The sequence below is a fragment of the Bos indicus genome, chromosome 8 (genome assembly GCF_029378745.1).
Source record: "Bos indicus isolate NIAB-ARS_2022 breed Sahiwal x Tharparkar chromosome 8, NIAB-ARS_B.indTharparkar_mat_pri_1.0, whole genome shotgun sequence".
In the NCBI taxonomy this organism is placed as follows: Eukaryota; Metazoa; Chordata; class Mammalia; order Artiodactyla; family Bovidae; genus Bos; species Bos indicus.
Genome location: NC_091767.1, coordinates 102,583,209 through 102,606,982, shown reverse-complemented (window position 1 = coordinate 102,606,982; position 23,774 = coordinate 102,583,209). Strand labels below are relative to the sequence as shown.

General features: G+C 44.6%; 1 protein-coding gene across 8 annotated transcripts in view; it reads right to left on the bottom strand.

The window, feature by feature from the left end:
• RGS3 (regulator of G protein signaling 3) overlaps positions 1 to 21,559 on the bottom strand; it is a 153,257-nt gene extending 131,698 nt beyond the window's left edge. For 2 of the 8 annotated variants that reach the window (XM_070795313.1, XM_070795314.1), the window contains exons 1-2: positions 21,542 to 21,559; positions 7,673 to 7,853 (exon numbers count right to left, since the gene is read on the bottom strand). In XM_070795313.1, the coding sequence (XP_070651414.1) occupies positions 7,673 to 7,775 (103 nt within the window). In that variant the 5' untranslated portion in view covers positions 7,776 to 7,853; positions 21,542 to 21,559. Of the gene's footprint in view, positions 1 to 5,556; positions 5,703 to 7,672; positions 7,854 to 21,541 lie in introns of those variants that run through there. The other 6 variants (XM_070795317.1, XM_070795316.1, XM_070795318.1 and 3 more) reach the window with 6 other exon arrangements.
• Between the last annotated feature and the right edge of the window lie 2,215 nt (positions 21,560 to 23,774).

Here is a 23,774-nt window from a genome sequence, read left to right as displayed (position 1 = left end):
CCCCTCGATCTTTTCCAGCATCAAGGACTTTTCCAATGAGTCATCTGTTCACATTAGGTGACCAAAATACTGGAGCTAAAGCTAAAGCTTCAGCCCTTCCAGTGAATATTCAGAGTTGATCTCCCTTAAGATTGATTGACTTGTTTGATCACCTTGCTGTCCAAGGGACTCTCAGGAGTCTTCTCCAGCACCACAGTTCGAAGGCATCAATTCTTTGGCATTCTGCCTTCTTTATGGTCCAGCTCTCACAACCATATGTGACCACTGGGAAGAGCATAGCCTTGACTATATGGGCCTTTGTCGGCAGAGTAATGTCTCTGATTCTCAACACACTCTCTAGGTTTGTCATCGCTTTCCTGCCAAGAAGCAATCGTCTTCTGATTTCATGGCTGCAGTCATCATCCACAGTGCTTTTGGAGCCCAAGAAGAAGAAATCTGTCATTGTTTTCACCTTTTCCCCTTTTTTTTGCCATGAAGTAATGGAGCTAGATGCCATGATCCTAGTTTTTTTTAATATTTAGCCTTAAGGCAGCTCTTTCACTCTCCTCCTTCACCCTCATCAAGAGGTTCTTTAGTTCCTCTTCGCTTTCTGCCATTAGAGTGGTATCATCCACATATCTGAGGTTGTTGATGTTTCTCCCACCTATCTTGATTCCAGCTTGTAACTCATCCAGCCCAGCATTTCTCATGATGAGCTCAGCATATCGGTTAAATAAACAGGGTGACGGCAGACATTCTAGTCATATTCCTTTCTCAATCTTGAACCAATCAGTTGTTCCATACAAGGTTTCAGACAACTGCTGCTTCTTGACCTGCATACAGTTTTCTCGGGTAAGATGGTCTGGTATTCCCATCTCTCTAAGAGCTTTCCACAGCTTGTCACGATCTACAAGGTCAAAGGCTTTAGTGTAGTCGATGAAACAGAGATAGATATTTTTCTGAAATTCCTTTGCTTTTCCCATAATCCAGTGAATGTTGGCAATTTGATCTCTAGTTCAGCTTGGACATCTACAGCTCTTGGTTTGCATACAGTTGAAGCCTAGCATGCAAGATTTTAAGCATGACCTTAGCACGGGAGATGAGTACAATTGTCTGCTGGTTAGAACATTCTTTGGTACCACCCTTCTTGGGAATTGGATTGACCTTTTCCAGTACTGTGGCCACTGCTGGGTCTTCTTCCAGATTTGCTGACATAATGAATGCAAAACCTTTATTTATGCCCTTTAGGGACATAAATAGTTCTGCTGGAATTTCACCGCAACCACTAGATTTATGGGAAGTTCCCCTGGAGAAGGAAATGGCAACCCACTCAAGTATTCTTGCCTGGAGAAACCCAAGGACAGAGGAACCTGGCAAGCTACAGTCCATGGGATTGCAAGAGTCTCACACGACTTAGCACTATCTTTACTAGCTTTATTAACAGCTGCTTCTTAAGGTCCACTTGACTTCACACTCTAGAATGTCTGGCTCTAGGTGACTAACCACACCATTGTAGTAATCTGGTTCATTAAGATCTTTTTTTATACAGTTCTTCCATGTATTCTTTCCATCTCTTCTTAATCTCTTCAGAACCTACTAGGTGCCTTTTTTATCCTTTATCCTTTATTGTGACCATTTTGGGGCAGAAAGCTCCCTTGATGTTTCCAATTTTCCTGAAGAGATCTCTAATCTTTCCCCTTTTGGTGTTTTCTTCTATTATTAAACATTATTCACTGAAGAAGGCCTTCTCGTCCCTTCTAGTAATTCTATCCCAAGGTATATATGCAAGAGAATTGAAAATATTTGTCCACACAAAAAATTGTGTATGAATGTTTGTAGCAGAGCAGTATTCATAATAGACAAAAGACAGAAGCAATCTCCATTAGTGAGTGCATAAACAAAATGTGGTATATCCATACAATGGAATATTACCAGCCATAAAAAATCAGTGAAGTGTTGATACATGCTACAACATGGATGAACCTTGAAAACAGTATGCTAAGTGAAAGAAGCCAGTCACAAAAGACCACACGTTACATGATTCCATTTACATGAAATATCCCAAATAAGCAAATCTATAGAGACAGAAAGTAAATTAGTGATTGCTTAGAGTTGAGGGACAGAGGGGACTGGAAACTGGGGAGTAATAAATTAGGGCTTCCTTGGTGGCTCAGACAGTAAAGAATCCACCTACAATGCGGGAGACCTGGGTTCCATCCCTGGGTTGGGAAGATCCCCCGGAGAAGGGAACGGCTACCCACTCCAGTATTCTGGCCTGGAGAATTCCATGGACAGAGGAGCCTGGCAGACTACAGTCCATGGGATCACAAAGAGTTGGTCACAACTGAGTAACTTTCACTTTCAAACTAACAGGTATAGTGTTTCTTTCTGAAGTGATAAAAATGGTCTGAAATTGACTGTGGTGATGGTTACACAACTCTGTGAATATGCTGAAAACCACTTAATTGTATACTTTAAATGAATGAATTGTACATATGTGAATTATATCTCAATAAAGCTATTTTTTTAAAGCCAGCAAATATACTAATAAAATTAAAATATATAATCCTGAAGGAAAAAAAACTTATGTGCACCAGTAATGGCTTCTTCAAATTATACCATTTCTCATAGGCAAAAATCCCTCTGGAGTTGTTAGGTTCAAACTCTAGCTTACTTACTCCTCTCCCCTGAAGCCAGGCCATCTCCCACAGGCAACGTAAAGTATGGCCAATTAACATTACTTGAAGGTGCCCTTAGTGGGAGACAAAGGTTTGTACTCATGCACACAAACACACACACACAAATGCATAAACCACAACATATTCCATACAGCATTCTCCCTGAAAGGAATTCTGGAAATTTACCTCCCTTTAACTGTTTGTGCTCAGGAAAACTACCAGCTAGGCAGTAGCTTCATCTGGTTCCACCCTGGCAAAGCCCACAGCTGAAGGCCAGGAGCTACCTGCCATGCTGGGGAAAAGCCAGGAAATTGAGGAAAGCTTAGCAAAGACCTTCATTTTAAGGGAGTCCACGGTGGCTATCAAAACTGACTCTGAATCTATAGCTTCCAAACTCGGCTGATTATCAAAATACTACTTCTATGACTTCTTGACTCTACACCAAACCTGTTAAACCAGGATCTTCAGGAGAAGATTCTAGGAATCTGTAGGTTTTTTTGCTTTTGTTTTTCACTATTTATTTATTTATTTGGCTGCACCAGGTATTAATTGCAGCATTCAGGATCTTTGTTGCAGCCTGTGAGATATTTTTGTTTGTTTTTTTCATTGCAGTACGTGAGATCTAGTTCCCTGACCAGCGATCACACCTGGGGCTGGCACAACAGCAGCATGAAATCTTAGCCACTGGACCACCAGGGAAGTCCCCAGGAATCTGTATATTTAATAGGCTCTCCAGGTGCTTTTAATTATTGGCCACGTTTGATAACCTCTGATAAGACTCCTCATTCACAAGCAGACAAGCAAAGGTCATCAGTGCACAAAGAAAACCAGCAGCCTGCAAGAGGGCTGATTTTGTCAAGGAAACGGAGTTAATGCAGGAAACCAGAGGAAACTCTTCCAGTGTCTGTCCTCGGAGAGAGTTGAGAGGAGGCTACACACACGGAGCAAGAGGCTCCCCACCCCACCAGGCTCCTGCCCGCCTGCTGCACACTCAGGGCACAGTCGCAGGTTCACACAGCAACCTTCCCTGATACCCACCCAACCCAGCCCGGAGGTGTGGCTGGGCAGGGCGTCCACTCCCTGCTGGGCTGGACTCTCCCCAGTTTCCCAGATCTGGCAAGGAGATTACTTCAACGGAGGAATACAGGCTGATACAAGGAAATAGTCCCACCACACTAGTGAGGAAATGAAATGAGTTACAAAGCTGTACATACAATAGGATCTCAATTTTGTTAAAGTCAGGCAGGCACACACACACAGAAATAAGTCTGGAAGGATATAAACCATGTTAACAATGGCTTTCTCTGGGGAGTCAGATTACAGGGGATTTTCACTTTCTTCTTCTCACTGTGTTCAACAATTAATACATCTTACCGTGAAACATATTTTTTACTTTTTAATCAGGACACAGCTAAGGTACCAAGGCCTCTGCCACCACACCGCTCTGCCACTCTTTCCTGGCCACCCCAGCCCTACCAACTCAGATCATCCCAGAAGCCTCCCTGTCTGGTACAGCCCCACATCCCCATGGGGTTCACGAGAATTGCCTCTAACAGTTGGGAGGCTTAAATGAGATGACACAGGGAAATCACTTGGCATGTGGCATGGCGAAAGATAAACATGCAACAAACGGTGGCAAGTTAATTCCTCTTATTGTTACCCTCTACCAACTGGACCCGTGAATTCCAAGATGCCAGATCACAGGTCATTTCTAGGGGCCGAGCCACTGCTTTTCCGTCACTCCTGCCCCCAGAGAAGAGGCAGGTTGTGAACACCCAAGTGTACTGATAGAGGTAAGCCTCTGAATAGGAGAGCCAGAACCCCAGGGAGGGTGTAACTCCTTCGGTGCTCTGTCTTTGAAATGTGGGCAAAGTCCACTTACGTTGCAATAACTACTTCATCCTTCATAAAGAAAATTGTATAAAAGTTGTTTTGTACATGTACATGTATGGCTGAATCCCCTCACTGTTCACTCGAAACTCCCACAACATTGTTAATCAGCTATAACCCAATACAAAATGTTTTTGGTGTTAAAAAAATCTGTTTTGAAGTGTTTTTTTTTTTTTTTTAATGTTCTAGACATGGCGTCTCAAAAGGCTTGCGCTTAGGCACCAACTGGCTCATTGGGAGACCTTCGTCTCTATATCTCAAGTCTTCAGGAAGGAGATATAACTCCCTCCCCACAGAGTTGCAGAACCAGTGAGGAGACAAGGGCTGCGAAGGGCTGCATCCTAGGCCAGGGCTAATTATCCTCATTCTGGGGACTCGGGAGGCCGGCTTTGCCCAGACCATTGGGAAGGTTGCTGCCCCACTGTTACTGGGGGAACTCAGCTGTGCTGTCTAGGGGTTTGGAAGCAGGTGCCTACTGCCCACTTCTTTCTACCTCCAGTCCCCAGGGCAGCCCTGTGAACCTTCAGAGACCCAGGTAACTCCTGGAGGAGAGAATCCTTCCACCCCTGCTGAGGGTCAGGTGTCCACGGGAGCCACCACACTGCCACGCCCAAGGTGAGCCCACAGGAAGCCAAGGCCCCCTGGGCTGACCTGGCACCTGTCTTGTCCTTGAGCCAAAGGAAAGAGGATCCAGATCTCAAGATGTAGTAACAAGACCTTGATTTAACCCTGAGCAGCTTGCTAATAGGAAACTCAGCAGTGGCAGACCGAATCTCTCAAGTATTAACTGGGCATGATTATTCCAGCCAAGAGAGCCAGCAGCAACTACACTTGACACCAATGGCCAAGCAGCAGGTGGGGTCCAGAGGCTTGCTCGGCCTGAGCCTGTGCCCTGAGCCCCTCCTGGATGACCACGGGAGTCAGGTGCTCCCGGCCTCACCTACCCCCGAGGGAGCTGCCCTCTCTGGGCATGCAGGCAGAGCGAAGCCACCCCGGGCGGCGCACTTACCAAAGGTGGTGAGATAGAAGGACAAGCCCGGCTGGGCGCGCCGGCTCCCGAGGGAGACGCGGTGCAGGGAGCGCTCCATGGCCGCGGCTCCGCTCCGGCCGGGCCAGGGCGAGGGCGCCTGTAACTCGAGGCGTCTGTGTTGCTCCCAGTAACCGAGGCAGCAGGTTCACCCGCCCCCGCGCCAGTGTCTCCGCCGCCAGGCGGGAGGCCGGCTGCAGCGCATGTTTGAACCGGCGGCGCGCCGGGTTCTGATTGGCCCGCGCGGGTTTGAATGGGGAGATTTCCACCTGACCGAGCCGCCGCGGGCAGGGGGGAAGGAGGCGACCGCGGGCCCTCTGCAACAGCAGCACGGCGGCCGGGACAGGCCAGGGACCGCGATCCTCCCGGTGGAGCCGTGGACGGGCGACCCTACCGGGGATCGGGGCTCTAGGCCCCGGGCTGGGCTGCAAGTACCAACTCTATGCCGGGCCTGGGACTCCTGACTTGCCCACGCCTGGCACCCTCAGGCCAGCAATTAGCCAGATTCAACATGCTTTGAAGTTCAGACCAGTAATCACCCTCCCTAAGCAAGGACAGAGGAGCACCTCCTGGCCCAATGCAGTGGGAGTTGGGAAAATGTTCTGCATGCTTGGACCCCTGACCCCCACCACCACCGCCACCAGCAGCAGCCAGGCTGCAGGCCCCTTCCCTGACCTCGGCCCCTCCATCTCTTTCTTGAGCCTTCTGTTGGGTGGGAGCAGCCTGGCACACAGGTCCAGACCAGAGCAGCTTCCTCCAGCCAGCCTCATGGCCCACCATCTGCAGCCTGGTGCCAGGGGACAGGGGGACAGGCCCCTAGCACCTGAGAGGAAGAAAAGCACACTATAGTGCGTGGAGGGGTGTGGATGTGCTCAGCAGTATCCGACTCTTCGGGACACCAAGAACTAGCCTGCCAGGCTCCTCTGTCTATGAGATTTTTCCAGGCCAGAATACTGGAGTGAGTTGCCATTTTCTACTCTAGGGAATCTTCCTGACTTAGGGATCGAACCCCCGCCTCCTGCATTGGCAGGCGGATTCTTTACCACTGCGAAGCCCACGTGGAGGGATAGTGATAGTGAAGTGAAGTCGCTCAGTCGTGTCCAACTCTTTGCGACCCCATGGACAGTAAGTAGCCAACCAAGCTCCTCCGTCCATGGGATTTTCCAGGCAAGAATACTGGAGTGGGTTGCCATTTCCTTCTCCAGGGGATCTTCCTGACCCAGGGATCGAACCCGGGTCTCCTGCATTGTAGGCAGACACTTCACTGTCTGAGCCACCAGGGAAGCCCTTCCAATCTCCTGAGTGGTGGGAGGAAGCAGAGCTGGAAGGAGGGACAGCCCCTGTGCTCTTTTGTCAGCAAACATTCATGGGATGCCTCTGGGAGCAGTTTCACACCAAGACATCTGCTCTGCAACCCTCTGACTGTTGCTGCTGAGGGAGAGAAAGCTGCTGGTCTTATGTAAATCTAAAAATGGGGAGTGTTGGAAGTTGCCAAATGGATATTTGTGACTCATTGAGCCACTCAAGACAAGATGAGGGGATCCAAGAGAGAAAGTGGAGAATAAAGCTTTTTGTATTGAGGACCTAGTGCCAGTGGCTGAGCTGTGCAATTTACAGCCATCTTCTCGGTTAATCTTTACCAGTAACTCTAGGAAGTTTTAGCTCCAATTCACCAGGGATAAATCTGAATCTCACACAGAGAGAACAGGTGACTTGTCCAGGGCTGGCAGAGCTGAAAGTTGAGCCCAGGCCTGTCTGCCCCAAGGACCACCCTCCTTCTGTTCTTCCTTGGCCTCCATGCCTGCCCCATGGCCAATGGCAAGTGAAGGTCACAGACCTGCCTTCTTGAGGCAGGCAAGGAAACTAGAGGCCACAGGGCCAACTGGCCACCAGCGGGGAGGAGAAACTGGAGAAGAGCCCAGAAATCTACAAACTAGTGGTCAACTGCAAATGACTCACGTAACGGCCAGCAGATCGTTTGAATCCTGGCACATGGTAAAGCCCTTTCTCCTCTTTCTCCACACCCACTTGTTGAGCACTGCCCATAGCAGGGACAAGCCTGCTTCCCTGGCCCCAGCCCAATAGTAGACAGACTTACCTGCACCCTGGACTTGAGTGGACCTGATCCTTCTCCTGGCTGGGGAAGTCTGAGTCCAGGCATCCTTTCTGGCCAGGGAGGTATCCTGGCTCTGCCACTCCATGCAGCCAGGGAAAATAGGCAAGTTTAGGCTCAAGCCATAGAATGCAGACAGGACACTGAGGCTGAAAGTGCTGAAGACCTGTGGAAGCAAGATGGGAGCATGACATGCCTGAGGATGCCCCCGAGAGAGGGGTTCACCCCAGTAGCAATTAGAAAGTATGGTATTCCAGAGCCTGGGGAAAGGGAAGTCCATGAAGGGAAAAGTGACGAGCCCAGGTGACAGTGGCCCCTTCAAAGCTCTGCCAGGGATCACTTGCACTAGGGAAGACCACCTTGAACTCAGGAAGCTGTGAGCAACCGGCAGATGCACATTCTATTCTGGTCCATTGACCGGTTTGTCTTCTTTCTACATTATTTTAGGACTATTTAACATCTGTTAAGTCCTGCATGCATGCATGCGTGCTAAGTCGCTTCAGTTGTGTCCAACTCTACAAGACCCTACGGACTGTAGCCCACCAGGCTCTTCTATCCGTGGGGATTCTCCAGGCAAGAATACTAGAGTGGGTTGCCATGCCCTCCTCCAGGGGATCTTCCCGACCCTGGATCAACCCACATCTCATGTCTCCTGCATTGGCAGGTGGGTTCTTTACCACTAGCACCACCTGGAAAGCCCAGTAAGTCCTAGCCCCTCTATTATTATTTCTCCAGATTGTTTTGGATATCAGACCAGGTGATATCTTAGAGGTACTACGGTACAGCCAGCAGGAGGGCTGGGCAGACTTACATTATCCGTATGTGGCCTGGGGGAGAAAAGACTGAGGCCCACACGGGGCCCTTCACCCCCACTGGGGTCAAGGTCCCGCTGCCTCGCAGGTTCCCTCATGACTCCTTCTGCCGCGTCAGCAGCTAACCTGTTCAGCTGGGAGACCCCAGTGCCACTCCGATACTAATCTAACTCCTGTGGTGGCACCACCTCCACCACCCTCACCACCAAACGTTAGATCCCTTTCTTTAGTAGAGCAATGAAGCTTCCTTCTCTTAAAGGGGAAGTTGCTCTTTTCTCAGGAAGGGGGAGGACAGAAGTGAGCGGAGCCTGGGCAGCGGCACTGCAAGACACACTGGCCCTTTAACCCACACTGCCGGCGACAGGGGACATCCAGAAAGGGTCGCTGTTTATGGCCCTGCTTTCTCCCAAAAGGCAAGGGAGTGTGAGAACCAGGCCTGGCTTTGGGACATGCCCTGAACACTCTAGCTCCCCCTGGCCATGGGTCTCAGTATCCCTCTTAAACTTACACACACTCCACACATACGTAGACAAACTACACACACAGTGTAAACACTGCACACACACACCTGCACACACACCTACCACAACACTTCTGATGTACATTCACAAATACACCAGATATACAAATGTACCATATAGATACACACACCCCACACACGAATCAACACACCACATACACACCTCACACATATATATAAACACATCTCTGGACATACATAGGTGCACAGCCACATGCTACACACACACACACACACACACACACACACAAAACCCACTTAAATGTCCTATACATATACACCACATCCACATGCAAAGATTGATTATAGATATTTTCTTAAGACCGACTCTGTTTCTAGAAGAGTAAGGACTTCTAGTGTTTGGATGGAAGGGACTAGAGAGATTTATTTGGGTGCATTTTGACATTAGCTATCAAAGAAACCTAGTGCCTTTAAGATATCATCTGACCTGATATTCAAAGCAATTTTGAAAAATAATAATAAAGGGGACAAAGACTACCAGATGTTAAATAGTCTTAAAACAATATAGAAAGAAGACAGATCAATAGAATAGAGTAAAAGTTCAGGGAAAACATGATTTGATTTAGAAAATAAGAACAATTTTCTTTAAAGACATTTTAAAAAGTTAAAAGTGGAACAGCTAATGCAGATGAAATTCTAAAAGAAAATAATAAGCTTAAAGTTGAAACTCATCTTTAGAAAATAGACTTCAACAATAAAACCATGGCCTGGTTCTTTTCAAAGAACAGAATTCTGGCAAAACAAAGAAAGCTATAAAGAAGCAAGTTTAGGAAAGAGAGAGATAGCCAAGATACAAAAGTAATTCTTTAAATTATGAGAGAAAACCATTGCAACCTTATTTGTAAATGTGAAAATCTGGGGGGGGGGGGGGCTGATGCTTTTCTAGAAAGTATTAATTGTTAAAATTGATACAAGAGTTTGACATTTTTAATAGATCACTAACCATAGATAAAATACAAAAGGGAATAAAAAATCTACCTGACAAAATTATAGAAGACTTAGATGGAAATGGCAACCCACTCTAGTATCCATGCCCGGGAAATTCCATGGACAGAGAAGCCCAGCAGGCTACAGTCACGGGGGCACAAAAGAGTCGGACGTGACTAAGCGACAGACAGCTTTAGAGACCAATTCTGTCAGACCTTCAAGAAACAGATAATGCCTCTGTAGTTTAAAACTTTTTCAGAACTATAAGAAATGCTGGAAGATTTGTCAGCCCTAGATATGAGGCTAAGCAAAGACAAAAACCAGATAAGGTTAGCAGCAGCAAACTACAGACCAAAGGCCAAAGACAAAAACAAGAGTAGAAATTAATAAAATAGAAAACATAGAAAAAGAAGATCTATTAAAAATGTGACAAAGCTAGGCCCACATCCTCCCAGTTTTGCCACATTCCTTTTTTAAAAATCAGAAATCTCTAATTTTTAATGTATTTCCCAACTTTTTAATATTGACAATTCAAATCTTTTCAAAATATTATGTAAGTCAAATGAAATACATCTATGTCCTATAACTAGTTTTAAATCTCTGCTAGGCCAATCTGACTTATAAATATAGACATAGAAATCCTAAATAAAATAATAGCAAATCAAATCCAGCAGTAAATTCATGATTCATTCAAATGGTATTTATTCTAGGAACACAAAGATGGCTCAAATGTAATGAACATATTAGTGCTGCTGCTGCTAAGTCACTTCAGTCGTGTCCGACTCTGTGTGACCCCATAGACGGCAGCCCACCAGGCTCCCCGTCCCTGGGATTCTCCAGGCAAGAACACTGGAGTGGGTTGCCATTTCATTCTCCAATGCATGAAAGTGAAAAGTGAAAGTGAAGTCACTCAGTCGTGTCTGACTCCTAGCAACTCCATGGACTGCAGCCCACCAGGCTCTTCCGTCCATGGGATTCTCCAGGCAAGAGTACTGGAGTGGGGTGCCATTACCTTCTCTGACATATTAGTGCAGGGGTTGGCAAACTATGCCTACGGGCCAGATCTGGCCAGCCAACCTGCTTTTGCATAGCAGGTAAACTAAGAATGGATTTTAAAGCTTTTAATGATTGAAAAAGATTTTTAAAAAAAATAGTTTTTCTATGGCCATAAAAAGTTCAAATTTTAAAATTAAAAACTGAGTTTAGGACTTCCCTGGTAGTCCAGTGGTTAAGAACCCACATTCCAATGCAGGGAACTCGGGTTCGATCCCTGGTCTGGGAACTAAGATTCCAGATGCCACGGGGCCACCAGAGAATAAGCCCATGTGCAGCAACGAAGATCCTGTGTGCCACGACTAAGACCCAACACAGCAAATAAATAAATAATTTTTAATGAATTTAAGATACTTACAAAATATATGGCAAATATGTATATAGGTACGAAGTAGTCTCACAAATAGTAAGAAAAAAATGTATCAAAGAATATGAATAATCATTGCACAGGAGAGAAAGTATAATTGACTAATATATAAATACTGCTGCTGCTAGGTCACTTCAGTCGTGTCCGACTCTGTGCGACCCCATAGATGGCAGCCCACCAGGCTCCCCCGTCCCTGGGATTCTCCAGGCAAGAACACTGGAGTGGGTTGCCATTTCCTTCTCCAATGCATGAAAGTGAAAAGTGAAAGTGAAGTCGCTCAGTTGAGTCCGACTTGTAGCGACCCCATGGACTGCAGCCCACCAGGCTCCTCCATCCATGGGATTTTCTAGGCAAGAGCACTGGAGTGGGTTGCCATTGCCTTCTCCAAATATATAAATACTAGTAACCAAAAAAAGAAAAAAGATCATCCCACCATTTGCCTTCAGGAAGTTCAAGCCTTTGTATTTATAGATGAGACAACTAAGTTTCAGAGTTGTTAAATGAATCAGGTTGCTAGGGTAGTAAATAAACAGTGGAAGAATAAGAGTCCAGCCAAAGAACCATTATAGAATGTCATCATTCACAGTAATCTTCCTGCTCAGAGTGATGAGGCTGCAAACTAGTAGGTCTAAGACCCCCACGGCTTCTGGCACATTAAGAATCAATTCAACAAATGTTTGCTAAGCTAATAAGCACCTGTGTTGTGTCAAGCCTTATGCTGATCACTGAGCATACAGAAGTGAACAAGATGGAGTTTAAAATCTGATGGAAAACTGGATGAGTGTTACAACAGAGGAAACAGGGTAACGTGCAGAAACACGGATTAATATCTCACGTAGCCTGGGCAGCTGGACAAACCAGGATGAGAAAGCAAGTCAGAGAAGACTTCTCAAAGAAAGTGAGACCCAAAGGACGATTTAGCCAAGCTAAGGAGATGAAGGAAGGGTTACAGGTAAAGAGAGCAAAACACTCAAGGACCAGAAAGTGAGAGAAGCTCACGAATTTGAGGAACAGAGCAATGGATATATAGCAGGGAACTTGGCGTGTGATGAAGGAAGTAATACACAAGAAGATAAACATCTTACAGGGCTTCAGGTATTATTAAAAGGAGCTCAGGCTCCTAAATGTAGGACAGTCATTGAAAGATTTTAAGTAAGGTCCCAACTGGTTTTGTGCTTTAGAAAAATCATTCTGGCTAGAGTGTCAAAAGTGGATTGGGAAGATGGAGGGGTGGCATGAGGGTTGGAATCAGAAGTGTTATTAGGCAAAGTCTTTTCCAGTGACCCAGCTTTAAAAAAAAAAACTAGTGCAGTAACAGTAGGGCTTATTGTTGTTGTTCAGTCGCTAAGTCACGTCCTACTCTTTGTGACCCCACAGAGTGCAGCGTGCCAGACTTCTGTCCTCCACTGTCTCCTGGAGTTTGCTCAAATTTATGTCCATTGAATCAGTTATGCTATCTAACCATCTCATCCTCTGCCACCCTCTTCTTTTGCTTTCAGTCTTTCCCAGCATCAGGGTCTTTTCCAATGTCAGCTCTTCACTTCATGTGGGCTGAAGTATTGGAACTTCAGCATCAGTCCTTCCAATGAACATTCAGGACTGATTTTCTTTCAGTTCAGTTCAGTTCAGTTGCTCAGTTGTGTCTGACTCTTTGCGACATCATGGACTATAGCATACCAGGCTTCCCTGTCCATCACCAACTCTCAGAGTTTGCTCAAACTCATGTCCACCGAGTTGGTACTGCCATCCAACCATCTCATCCTCTATCATCCCCTTCTCCTCCTGCCTTCAGTCTTTCCCAGCATCAGGGTCTTTTCCAATGAGTCAGTTCTTCCCATCAGATGGCCAAAGTATTGGAGTTTCAGCTTCAGCATCAGTCCTTCCAATGAATATTCAGGATTGATTTCCTTTAGGATTGACTGGTTTGATCTCCTTGCAGTCCAAGGGACTCTCAAGAGTCTTCTCCAACACCACAGTCCAAAAGCATCAATTCTTTGGTGCTCAGCCTTCTTTATGGGCCAACTCTCACATCCATACATGACTACTGGAAAAACCATAGCTTTGACTATATGGACCTTTGTCAGCAAAGTGATATCTCTGCTTTTTTAATATGCTGTCTAGGTTTGTCATAGCTTTCCTTCCAAGGAGCAAGTGTCTTTTAATTTCAAGGCTGCAGTCACTGTCCACAGTAATTTTGGAGCCTAAAAAAATAAAATCTGTCCCTGCTTTCACTTTTTCCCCTTCTATTTGTCATAAAGTGATGGATGGAAAAAGGCAGAATCAACAGGACTTGGTGGCTGATTGAAAGGTAAGAGAAGAGAAATTCTGACCTGAGAAATTAGCTTGGTTCAGAAGTACAATTTACAGAGATGGAGAACATGAGAGCAACTCTGAGCCTGCTAAGGTCAAGTTACCGACTTGCTGTCCAAGCAAAGATGCCAAGTGAACGGTTGAATACACTGGATATAAATTCAGGAGAAAATAACTTAGGCTGAAAATATAGATTTAGGAATTCCCAATGAAGCCATGGTATGGATAAAAGAGCCCAAAGAGAATGTTAATTGTGAGAAGAGGGTTCAGAAAAGAACTGAGAAGAATATCAACTGAAAAGACAGGCAGAGGAAGAAAGGCTAGACAGGGAAAAGGTAAGCCAGGCAGTGTATTAAGAAAAGATAATAGTCAACAATCTCAAACACTGTTGAGAGGTCAAGGAGGTTAGTAACTGAGAAGTGTCCATTGGATTCAGCAACAAGACAATTGCTGTTGACCTTCCATCCCAGAATAAAATGCCGGGAGGCAACAGCTCCACATGAATGAAACTGTACCAAATTCACTCCAAAAGGAAAAATACCCTGGGCTCAAAGCCAGAGAATATTCTTGGGTCAGGTTTTTTCTTCTTCTAAATTTAACCAGCTGGAATGTTTTGTTAAGTGGTATTTTTTCACCCTTGAAATGCAGGATTTATCTTTTAAAAGCATGTCTGTAATTCATCTTCAAGGTAAAACACAATGGTTTTCTCTGGGAGCAGGTGCTGGTTGCTGTAAATACCACTGAGAAATTTTAATTTGCCTCAGGTATAGAAGCCTTTGGTGACCCAAATACACAAACAGGGTCTAAGTAGGAACCAAGTTTAAAAAAAAAAAAAGCTTCAGGATTTCAACTAAGTTGAGAGATATTGTTTCAAAATAGAAGAGAACAAAACCTTCACTGCCAAAGGAATGAAAAATAGTGAGTTCAGTGCAATAAAAAGAGCCAAGGACTTGACAGAAAAGCAGAGTCCCCTGTCTCTCCTAGAATGCCTCAGTTTCCTTGTGGTTCTGTTGGAATCCCTTTCAGCCTCTTCAAGAAGCACCCCTTTTCCTGACCTGAGGATAAGCAGCTTGGCTTAGCACAGCCACGGGCTCCAGAGGCCCTCAAAAAGTTTTGCAAACTTAAACAATAAAAACTTCTGCCTCCCACCAAGACAGAGTAACATCTTGGGATTGGATCCAGTTTGGGGAGTGGATTTTCCCTCTCACCTGAAACAACTGAAAGATGAGACAAAATACATGAAACAACAGTTTTCAAGACCTTGGACATCAAGCAACAAAGGATGGCGATCCCCGAGAAACACAACCAACACGGTGAGCCCCTTGATTGCCCCAGCTGCCTGGAGAGATCAACTTCAGACCCTGTGCTGAGGAGGTCAGGAGACCAAGGCAGCTAGAGTTCACAGGACAGAGCATCAGAGAGGAAACAGCTGCACAGAGAGCTTCAGAGATCTACAGAGGTCTCCTTTCAAATCTTCAGCTAAGTGCTGATGAGCTCATAGACATTAGGAAAGTACCCTGAGGCTGGGGAAAGAACCACCCAAAAGGATTAGAGTTAATAATCTTTCCCAGGCTCTCACAGGACCAGGGCCAGTTCTTAGTCTCACCAGCCAGACTGGAAAAACCTTCTAATTCCTGGGGGCATTGGGTAGGTACTCAGAAGGGTTTTACCTCAGTTGTGGGGAATTATTAGCCCTAAACTAAATGATGCTCTGTTCTCATCTAAGAGAACTTAAAAGCAAGAGCCAAAGAGATCAAAAACTTCCTAAGTAATATAACTGCATCCCAGAACAAACTCAAGAATACTTATAAGAATACAAAAATATCCAACATTCAACAAGGCAAAATTCAGTGTCTAGTATCCAATAAAAGTTACTAGGAATGCAAAGAAAAAGGAAAATGTGACCCATAATGAGAAAAATCAATAGAAACCAGTCCAGAAATGACACAGATTATAGAATTAGTAGACAGCACATTAAAATAGTTATAACAACTGTATATTTTTATGTTCAAGAAACACTTTCAGAGCATGTTAAGTAGAGTTATGGAAGATGCAAAAAAAAAGACCAAATATCTAAAGGTAAAAAATATATCTGGGGTTAATATATATATATGATGAGATTAACAGTGGATTAATGTAGAAAAAAGAAAAAGATTAGTGAGCTTGAAGGCATAGTCATAGAAGCCATTCAAAATGAAACACAAAGAGAAAAAAAAAAAGAACATCAGTGAACTGCAGGACAACTTCCAGCAGTAGGAGATAAAAGTTATATTTGAAGCAATAATGGCTGGAAATTTCCCAAATTTGTTGAAAACTGTAAATGCACGTGGGTTTCCCAAGTGGTACAGTGGTGAAGACTCCAGCTGCCAATGCAGGAGATGTGGAGTCAATCCCTGGGTCAGGAAGATCCCCTGGAGAAGGACATGGCAACCCACTCCAGGATCCTTGCCTAGAAAATCCCAAGGATGAGGGGCCTGGTGGGGTCGCTAAAAGTAGGACATGAATGAGTGACTGAGCACACACACATACATGCATAAAGCCACAAACCCAAGAAGCTCAGTGAACCGCAAGCAGAAGAAACATGAAGAAACCTATGTCAAAGCACGTCATAAGCAAGTTGTTTTAAAACCACTGACAAAGAGAAAAATCTCGAAAGCAGCCAGAAAAAACACATACACACGCATTATATACAGAGGAACAAAGACAGGCACAATACTGGACTTAGAAATAGGTGCCAGAAGACAATGAAGCAACAACTTTAAAGGAAAACAACTGTCAACCTAGAATTCTTTACCCAGCAAAAATTTCTTTTTAAAATGAAAGTGAAAAAAAAAGATTTTCTCAGACTTACAAAAGCTAATTGAATTTAACCACAAACCTGTACTACAAGAGATGCTAAAGTCTTAAGGAAGGAGAATAACAACACCATATGGAAGTCTTGATCTACAAAAGGAATGAAGAGAACACCAGAAATGGTAACTATATGGGTACATAAAAAAAGAGAGTTTTTTTTTCTTATTATTTAAATCTCTTGAAAAGAACAATCTAAGTAGGACAAGGAGCCATTAACTAAAAAAAAAAAAAAAAACACCCAGAGCTCTCTGGAATTTATCCTGGAATAAATTGTTATATGGTGCCTTGTCTAAATTCTGATGAGGTAATTGCAAGAAGTAAACTCCAGGGAAGCTATTAGCAAGTTCACATTTGCAGTCATGTGGGAATGTGGATTCTACTTATGGAAGAAAATAATATGGATATGTTTAGTGCAAAATGCAGCAACCACAGCCGAGATCTGTGGCTCAGCTGGATTACACTCAAGCTTGAATATAAAGTTTATGTAGACCAAAGCCTTTTTCGGGATCAGTGTATTGTGATGGCGATGTGTCTTCAGTGGACAGTTACAGGTCATACCGGGACAGAGGTCATGGCATCCAGGGATCCCAATCATTCTCCAGAGGAATTTCCTAGGGAACTAGGGGATATATGTAGGTTGGTTTCACTGGAGCTTTCATAGCAGCGGCATGTATTCCTTTTGCTTCCAGATTCTTACCATTCACTCTTGGACCGCTTTTTCTGCTTCTACCACTTATTGAAACTGTTCGCTCAGAGGTCACCATTGACTTCCTTACGTGAATATCACTTGCCTCATCTCAGTCCTCATCCCCTTGCCTTAGCTCTCCTCTCACTGCTCTGAAAATTCCTCTATTTTATGACTTTTCCTGACTCCAAGGGAGACTATGCTACCCAGCTGTGCCCTTCAGTCTCCCTCCTTCCTCAATAGTCTCCTGCTCTGAGCTCTCATCCACTCCTATTTCACTCTCAGCTACCTGTTCTAATGATGACACCCTGATCTCTCTCCAACACCAGGGCCCTGGGCCACCTCTGCTCTCTCTAACCAGCAATTTCCCTTCCTCTTTGCACCCACTCCCTTCTTTCAATGGCTCACCTGGACTGTGGCCCTAAGTGTCTGCTTTTGCATCTTTCTACCCAACTATTCTGTAATGCAGTGACTGAGATAGGTCTTCTTAGTAGCTGCTACTGCTCAGCCTAGTGTCTGGCACACATTTTAAAGAGCCAAATTTTGCCAGAGAATTCAAATCTAATCAGCATATAAAGCATAGACTATGAATAGTCAAAATTACCCTCGAATAAGCCCTTAGTCATCCATAAAATGCACATGGTATTGTAAATCAAAAGGGGAAGGCAAATTCACTTTCCCCATCTCGAACTCCCTCTGAGAAGTATTTTTCTGAGTGCAGAGCCACAATAGCCCCCACCAGCTGCGTATATTCTCCCTGTCACTCCCTCCCACTTGTGTTTTATTTTTTGGCCCCGCACAAAATTTCTGTAAGTGAAAAGCATGGATGGCAAGAACTCCATTGTAAAGGTCTGATGGACAAATTCCTTTCTTTCTCCTTAAACTGATTCTTGCTTTTAACTTCACACTTTCTAATAATGACAGCCCCTCACTGAATCAGGCTGAAAATTCTTTGACTCTTCCCTCTCCCTCATTCTTTTCTTTCCACTTTCCAGCTTCTTCTTAATCCTTCTTCTGCACAGCATCCCTTTGTCTCCCTTCTTATTGCCATCTACATGATCCAGGCCCTGGTCACCTTGCATCTTGACTTCTATAACAGCCTCCTAATAGGTCTCACTGGTCTCTCTACAATTTATGTTTCACTGCCATTATATTAACCATTTCTAAACTTTAGAATTTTAAAATGTTAGAATCTAAAGCCCTAATTTAGTCCTATCGCTCCTCTGTTCAAAAGCCATCAGGGCCATCAGCTAGAGTCCACTCTCTCCAGGCTGAACTGTCTGGGCACAGGCTATCTCCAGTCCTACTTCCCACTCTTGCCAGATGGGAACACTACTCCCCTTGCCTACCCTCCAAACTTTTCTCACTTTCCTCCACTCAAAGGCCACCTCCACAAACATCTCCATTTACCAAGACTCAGCCTCAGATGGCAGCGCCCAAGGTACCCCTTCCTTCTTACCACTATAGCTCCTTCTTTGCACCTCTCAGCTCACACTGCTGCATTATATGTACCCCCAAAGGAAGGAGATATGTCACCATGTTCTTTTTACTCATTCATTCATTCAGCATATATTACTGAGCACTTACAATGTGCCAGGCACAATCAGGTACTAAAGACACGTGGTGAAGACAGATGGCAGTCTCAGGACTGATCATCTGGCCGTGGAGGGTGACAATGGACAGGCTGTGAACCTCACAGAGGCTATGAGAGGAAAAGAGAAAGAGTGGGACCTCACCATGACAGTGATCAGAAAAAGCTCCCCCAAAGAACAACAGAAGCTGAGATCTGAAGAAGGAGTAGAAAGTCGCCAGGCAGAAGGAGGAAGGAAAGAATTTTATAGGTTGAAGGAAAAGTATGGGGGGAGAAAAAGTGTGAAGGTAAGAGAGAACAGGGCTTATTACAAGAACCAAAAGGAAAAACCATGGCTAGAGCACATAGAACAAGGTGACAGTCAGGGGGAGGGAATTCCCTGGTGATCCAGTGGTTAGGAATCTGCCTTCCAATCCAGGGGACGCTGGTTCTATCCCTGGTCAGGGAACTAAGATCCCACATGCCACAGGGCAAATAAGTCCATGCGCCACAGCTAGAGAAGCCTTCATGCCTCCACTACAGAGCCCTTGTGCTACGACTTCCAAACCATCATGCTACACCTAGAAAGAAGCCTGCATGCCGCAAGCCAGACCCATCACAGCCAAAAATAAATAAATAAAATAAAATGTTAAAGTCAGGGGGAATTGGGATGGAGGGAGACAAGTAGGGCGTAGCTGGGTCACAGCCTATTTTGTAAGGCAAAAGAGGCTGGGTTTGACCCTGAGGGCAAGGGAGAGTTTTCAGCAAAGGAGTAACATAACCATATCTGCACACTGGACAGATGGGAAAAATAGATGCAAGGGGTAAAGATTAGGGATGGATGCAGTGACCCACATGAAAGAAGATGGAGGCCAGGGCTAGGGTGAGAGCAGAAGAAACAGAGAGGAGCACGGATGTGGATGCTACGGCTGGTAGGATTGTGATTAACTGAACTCAAAGGAGCCACGATAGGAAAAGGTCAGAGATGGTCGCACAGTCTAGATGAGCGCTCTGTACATCAGAGTTGTTCAGTGACTATTTGTGGACTGAATGAATGAACAATAAATAAATTACAGAATAAACAATTTACCACTGAATGACAGGCAGAGAAGAGGACATTATTTTTGGAGATCCTTTCCAAGACAGAGCCATCATTAGAAGCAATACAGAAGCAAGGAAAAAATTCAAATTTGTTGGCTTACAACCCCCTAGATTATAAAGGGAGAAATTCTTTTCCTCATCAAGAGAAATTTAGGAAACACAAAGCAATTAGAAGAGCCTCAGATCACTTTTGATGTTTCTACCTTCCCAATGCTGCCTAGCTGAGTCTCTGCTCAATTGATAATCCATCAGGATCACCAATAGCCCCCAACTTCTCCAAATCCTAGGCCCCTGTGCATGTTCCAGGATTTTCCACACTCTTGAAATGGTTCTTCCAATGACAATCTAAATGGTTCAAAAGCTTTATTTATTTATTGAGTGCCCAATACATGAACTATAAGCTAGGCTATAAGCATGACAACAGACACAGTCCCATCCCTCCTGGAGTTGCCAGTCCCCTTGAACGTTTCAATCAGATCGCTATGTAAACGATAATATATGGCTTTCCCTCCATATATTCACAAAGAAGTCTCTTTGTATACACACGGTCTCAGAAATAACCGGAGGCCTCCAGTCCGCAGAAGAGTATCATTTTCATAAGGTGATATCGCCACCTAGTGGTCAAAAACAACTTTACCATTTGATCCAATAAAATTTCTAGCTTTATTCCTGAGAAGGACTCTCCAAGTCTCTAGAACATTCCCTTTCTCTGTCAAGATAATATAGGGGTTGATTCTCTAACATATAATAAGTACTTAATATTTTTAATTAAATGTATAAACAGGAGAGCAAATGAATTTCATACCTTGGTACCTTATGGCAGTTGAAAATTTACATTTTTTCCCCCTAATTCTTCTGGATTCCAAAGAACCTCTGAACATTTCTATCTAAAAGCCAGATGCATGTCTGTCCTTAATTCAGCAAACAAATCCTTTAGGTGTGTGTGAATAAACTGATATTTTAAAAGTCATTGCCACCATGAATGAAATCCTGACTCCAAAGGAAGCACTCTGTTATCCAAAATCAATGAAGAACAGAGTCTGTTACCCCAGATGTCAGGACCAATGGAAAAACAAAAGATTGTTCTACAAGGAGGAGAGCAGGGGCAGAGAATGTCGAAAGATGCTTTCACTGACTCTCTACACACAGGTCAAACTGAGCCGAGTGTCACTGGAAGGTATGCTCAGAAAACCAAGGTGACTCAAAGTGGCCTATCCCTAGTAGAGATCACAAAGAAAGTAGAAAAGAACAAAAGAAATCAGAATCTAGTTTCTTAGGAACTCAAAGCTCCAGGACACCAGTCTAACAGGCCAAGGCTCAGGTCCTCTTGTCTGAAGTGAAAGTTGCTCAGTCCGACTCTGCGACCCCTTGGACTGTACAGTCCATGGAATTCTCCAGGGCAGAATACTGGAGTGGGTAGCCTTTCCCTTCTCCAGGGGATCTTCTCAACCCAGGGATCGAACCCAGGTCTCTCACATAGCAGGCAGATTCTTTACCATCTGAGCCACCAGGGAAGCCTACTTAAGTACATAAAGTGGATCTCCAACTGATCCTGGAGCCTCCTGGCTGTTAGGCCTTGATTCTCCTGCTGCCTGCGGCCCACATGGCAGGAAAACGGCAGTTAGCAACAGTTACCGGGCTCCTCCTCTCTCAGAACATGGAGAGGCTGAAGCAAAGGCTTCGGGAGGGCTCCTTGCCATCAGTCAGTTCTTTTCTACACAGCCTCATCCTTCCTGTCTGATTAAGATTGTCGTCTGTGCATAAAGAGAGGGAACCAGAGAGGCATCAGAACACAGTGGACTGAAGAGCAAGGACTCGGGTTTTAAGCCCAACCCCCTTCACTTGCCGGCCTTGGATGTCTGAAAAATTACTTAACCTCGCCAGCAAGACCAGCAGGTACTATTGCGCAGGTGGTGGGCCAACTCAGGGGTGTTGCTCAAATGGTAATCACCATAGATTTGTTTATCCATTGAAATAAGTTTTTAGCAAATAGTTTGTAAAGTGTCTTGAAGGGTCCCTTTCTCTAACTCACCCAAAGGTCCCCAAATGGCCTAGCATCAGCCCTGTATTCTGAGCTTCAGTTTCCTAAACCATAAAACGGAGACAATCCCCTCTATCTATAGAGTTGGCCAGAGAACCAATCAAAATAGTGGATATGAAGCACCTTGAAAACTGTAATGTGCTCTGTAGGCTATACTTCTCTATATTCATTTTGTGATTATCCAAATTTGAGGGATTGGCATAACAAAGATAAAACAAGTTTCGGCCTACAATAATTTTTTCTCTCTTTGAAAAGAGAAGCAAAGGCCAGTGTTCAGATAACAATTATTTTCTCACTCAAAATATGTCACAATTCAAAAGGTAACTTTGTATTAACTATCAGGACTTTAATGTGGGAGTTGCTTTACTAAGTAAGCAAAGTAGTTGAATTTGTTTTGAAAGAGTTAGACCTTCTCTGAGTCTTCAGATAAAATGAGTGATTTAAAGCTAAGCCTTGTGCAACCTCAAGCCCCCTACTGACCACTGGAAACGGGGTTTTCTCAGGAAGACAGTTCTGAAGGTAGGCTAAGGAAGAAGTGGCAAGATTTATAAATTTTTAAGTTAGCCCACAGAAGTCACTCTGCAAAGCAACGTATATTTGAGGAAAAAAATTTCAGAAAAACAGTCCACATGATGCCTCTTGGCTTCTTCTTACTGTGAAGATTCAGCTAAGAATAGTTCAGTCTAGTAACACAAATGAGGTCATATAATTTTGAGTTGTCTTGAAAAAGATGAAGAATGGATAGGCAGCAGTTTCAGCTTTCTAATTTGGTCTGTTTTGAGACAATGTTAAAAAAGGAGTCGAATATTTAATCTGCCTTTCTTGGCTGAACTGTATTTAGGGTAACCAAATAATTGATGAGGGGTAAGTTTCTCTTTATAAAAAAAAATTTCTCAGGCCCAGTTTAGAGTTCCACTTCTGGCCTCACAGTACAAGGAGCTCCACAAACAGCTCTCCAGTGAAACTAATGAAAATTATTTTGATTTGTTTAAGTCTCTGGAAATGGCTCTAAGAGCATACAACAAATGAAGAAACAGTTGTTCAAGAAAACCTACTGAAGGAAAGTCACACAGCTCAAAATAGCCTGGAGTTAAAACTCCCCTCCAGGCCCTCCCCACCGTTCCATGCAAAACAAAGAACACTCTCACCAGAAGAAAAATGGATATTAAGGTTGATTATGCCCAGCTCCCAGCTGGTCCAGCTTCTGGCCCATCTCCAAAAGTCCTTGCCCCAGCCATTTAAGAGATAACTACTCCGAACAACCTTGGAGAAGAACAGATCCCCTTAAGACAGTAACTTTTCACATACGTGCCTATATATACTTACTCTTTTCTTAGGTTAGTGCAGCAGCTCGCTAATCTGACTGCTGCCCCTTCTCGCCTCATTAAAGGTGATCTGTTCTGTAAAGTGCCAGTCTCGTTCTTTTTCTGAACCTCGCGTTCTCTAACTCCCTTACCTTACATCTACAAAACCTCGGTGAGAACTGCAAGAGTCTATGGTATGTGAAGGGAAGAGCCTTTCCCCACCCACTCCTTTCCCCCCACTTCAGTGAGATGACTCTCCTCCAGACTGCTGCAGCCCAAGGACACAGGGCTCCCTCCCTCCCTAGTTCTACATCCGAGGGCTACTTTCCAGGAAGAACAGAATGTCATCCTTTCTCATCCTGCCCCTACCTGTTGCAGAGACTAAGCTCTGGTGAGTACAGCCTATAGATGGAATCTCTCTTCCTCCATCCAGCCCCTAATTATGGGGAGGAAGCTCGAGCTCAGGAGCAGAACTGCTGAGAATACTGGGGCCCCACCTGCTCTTACCGAAACTCATGGGCGT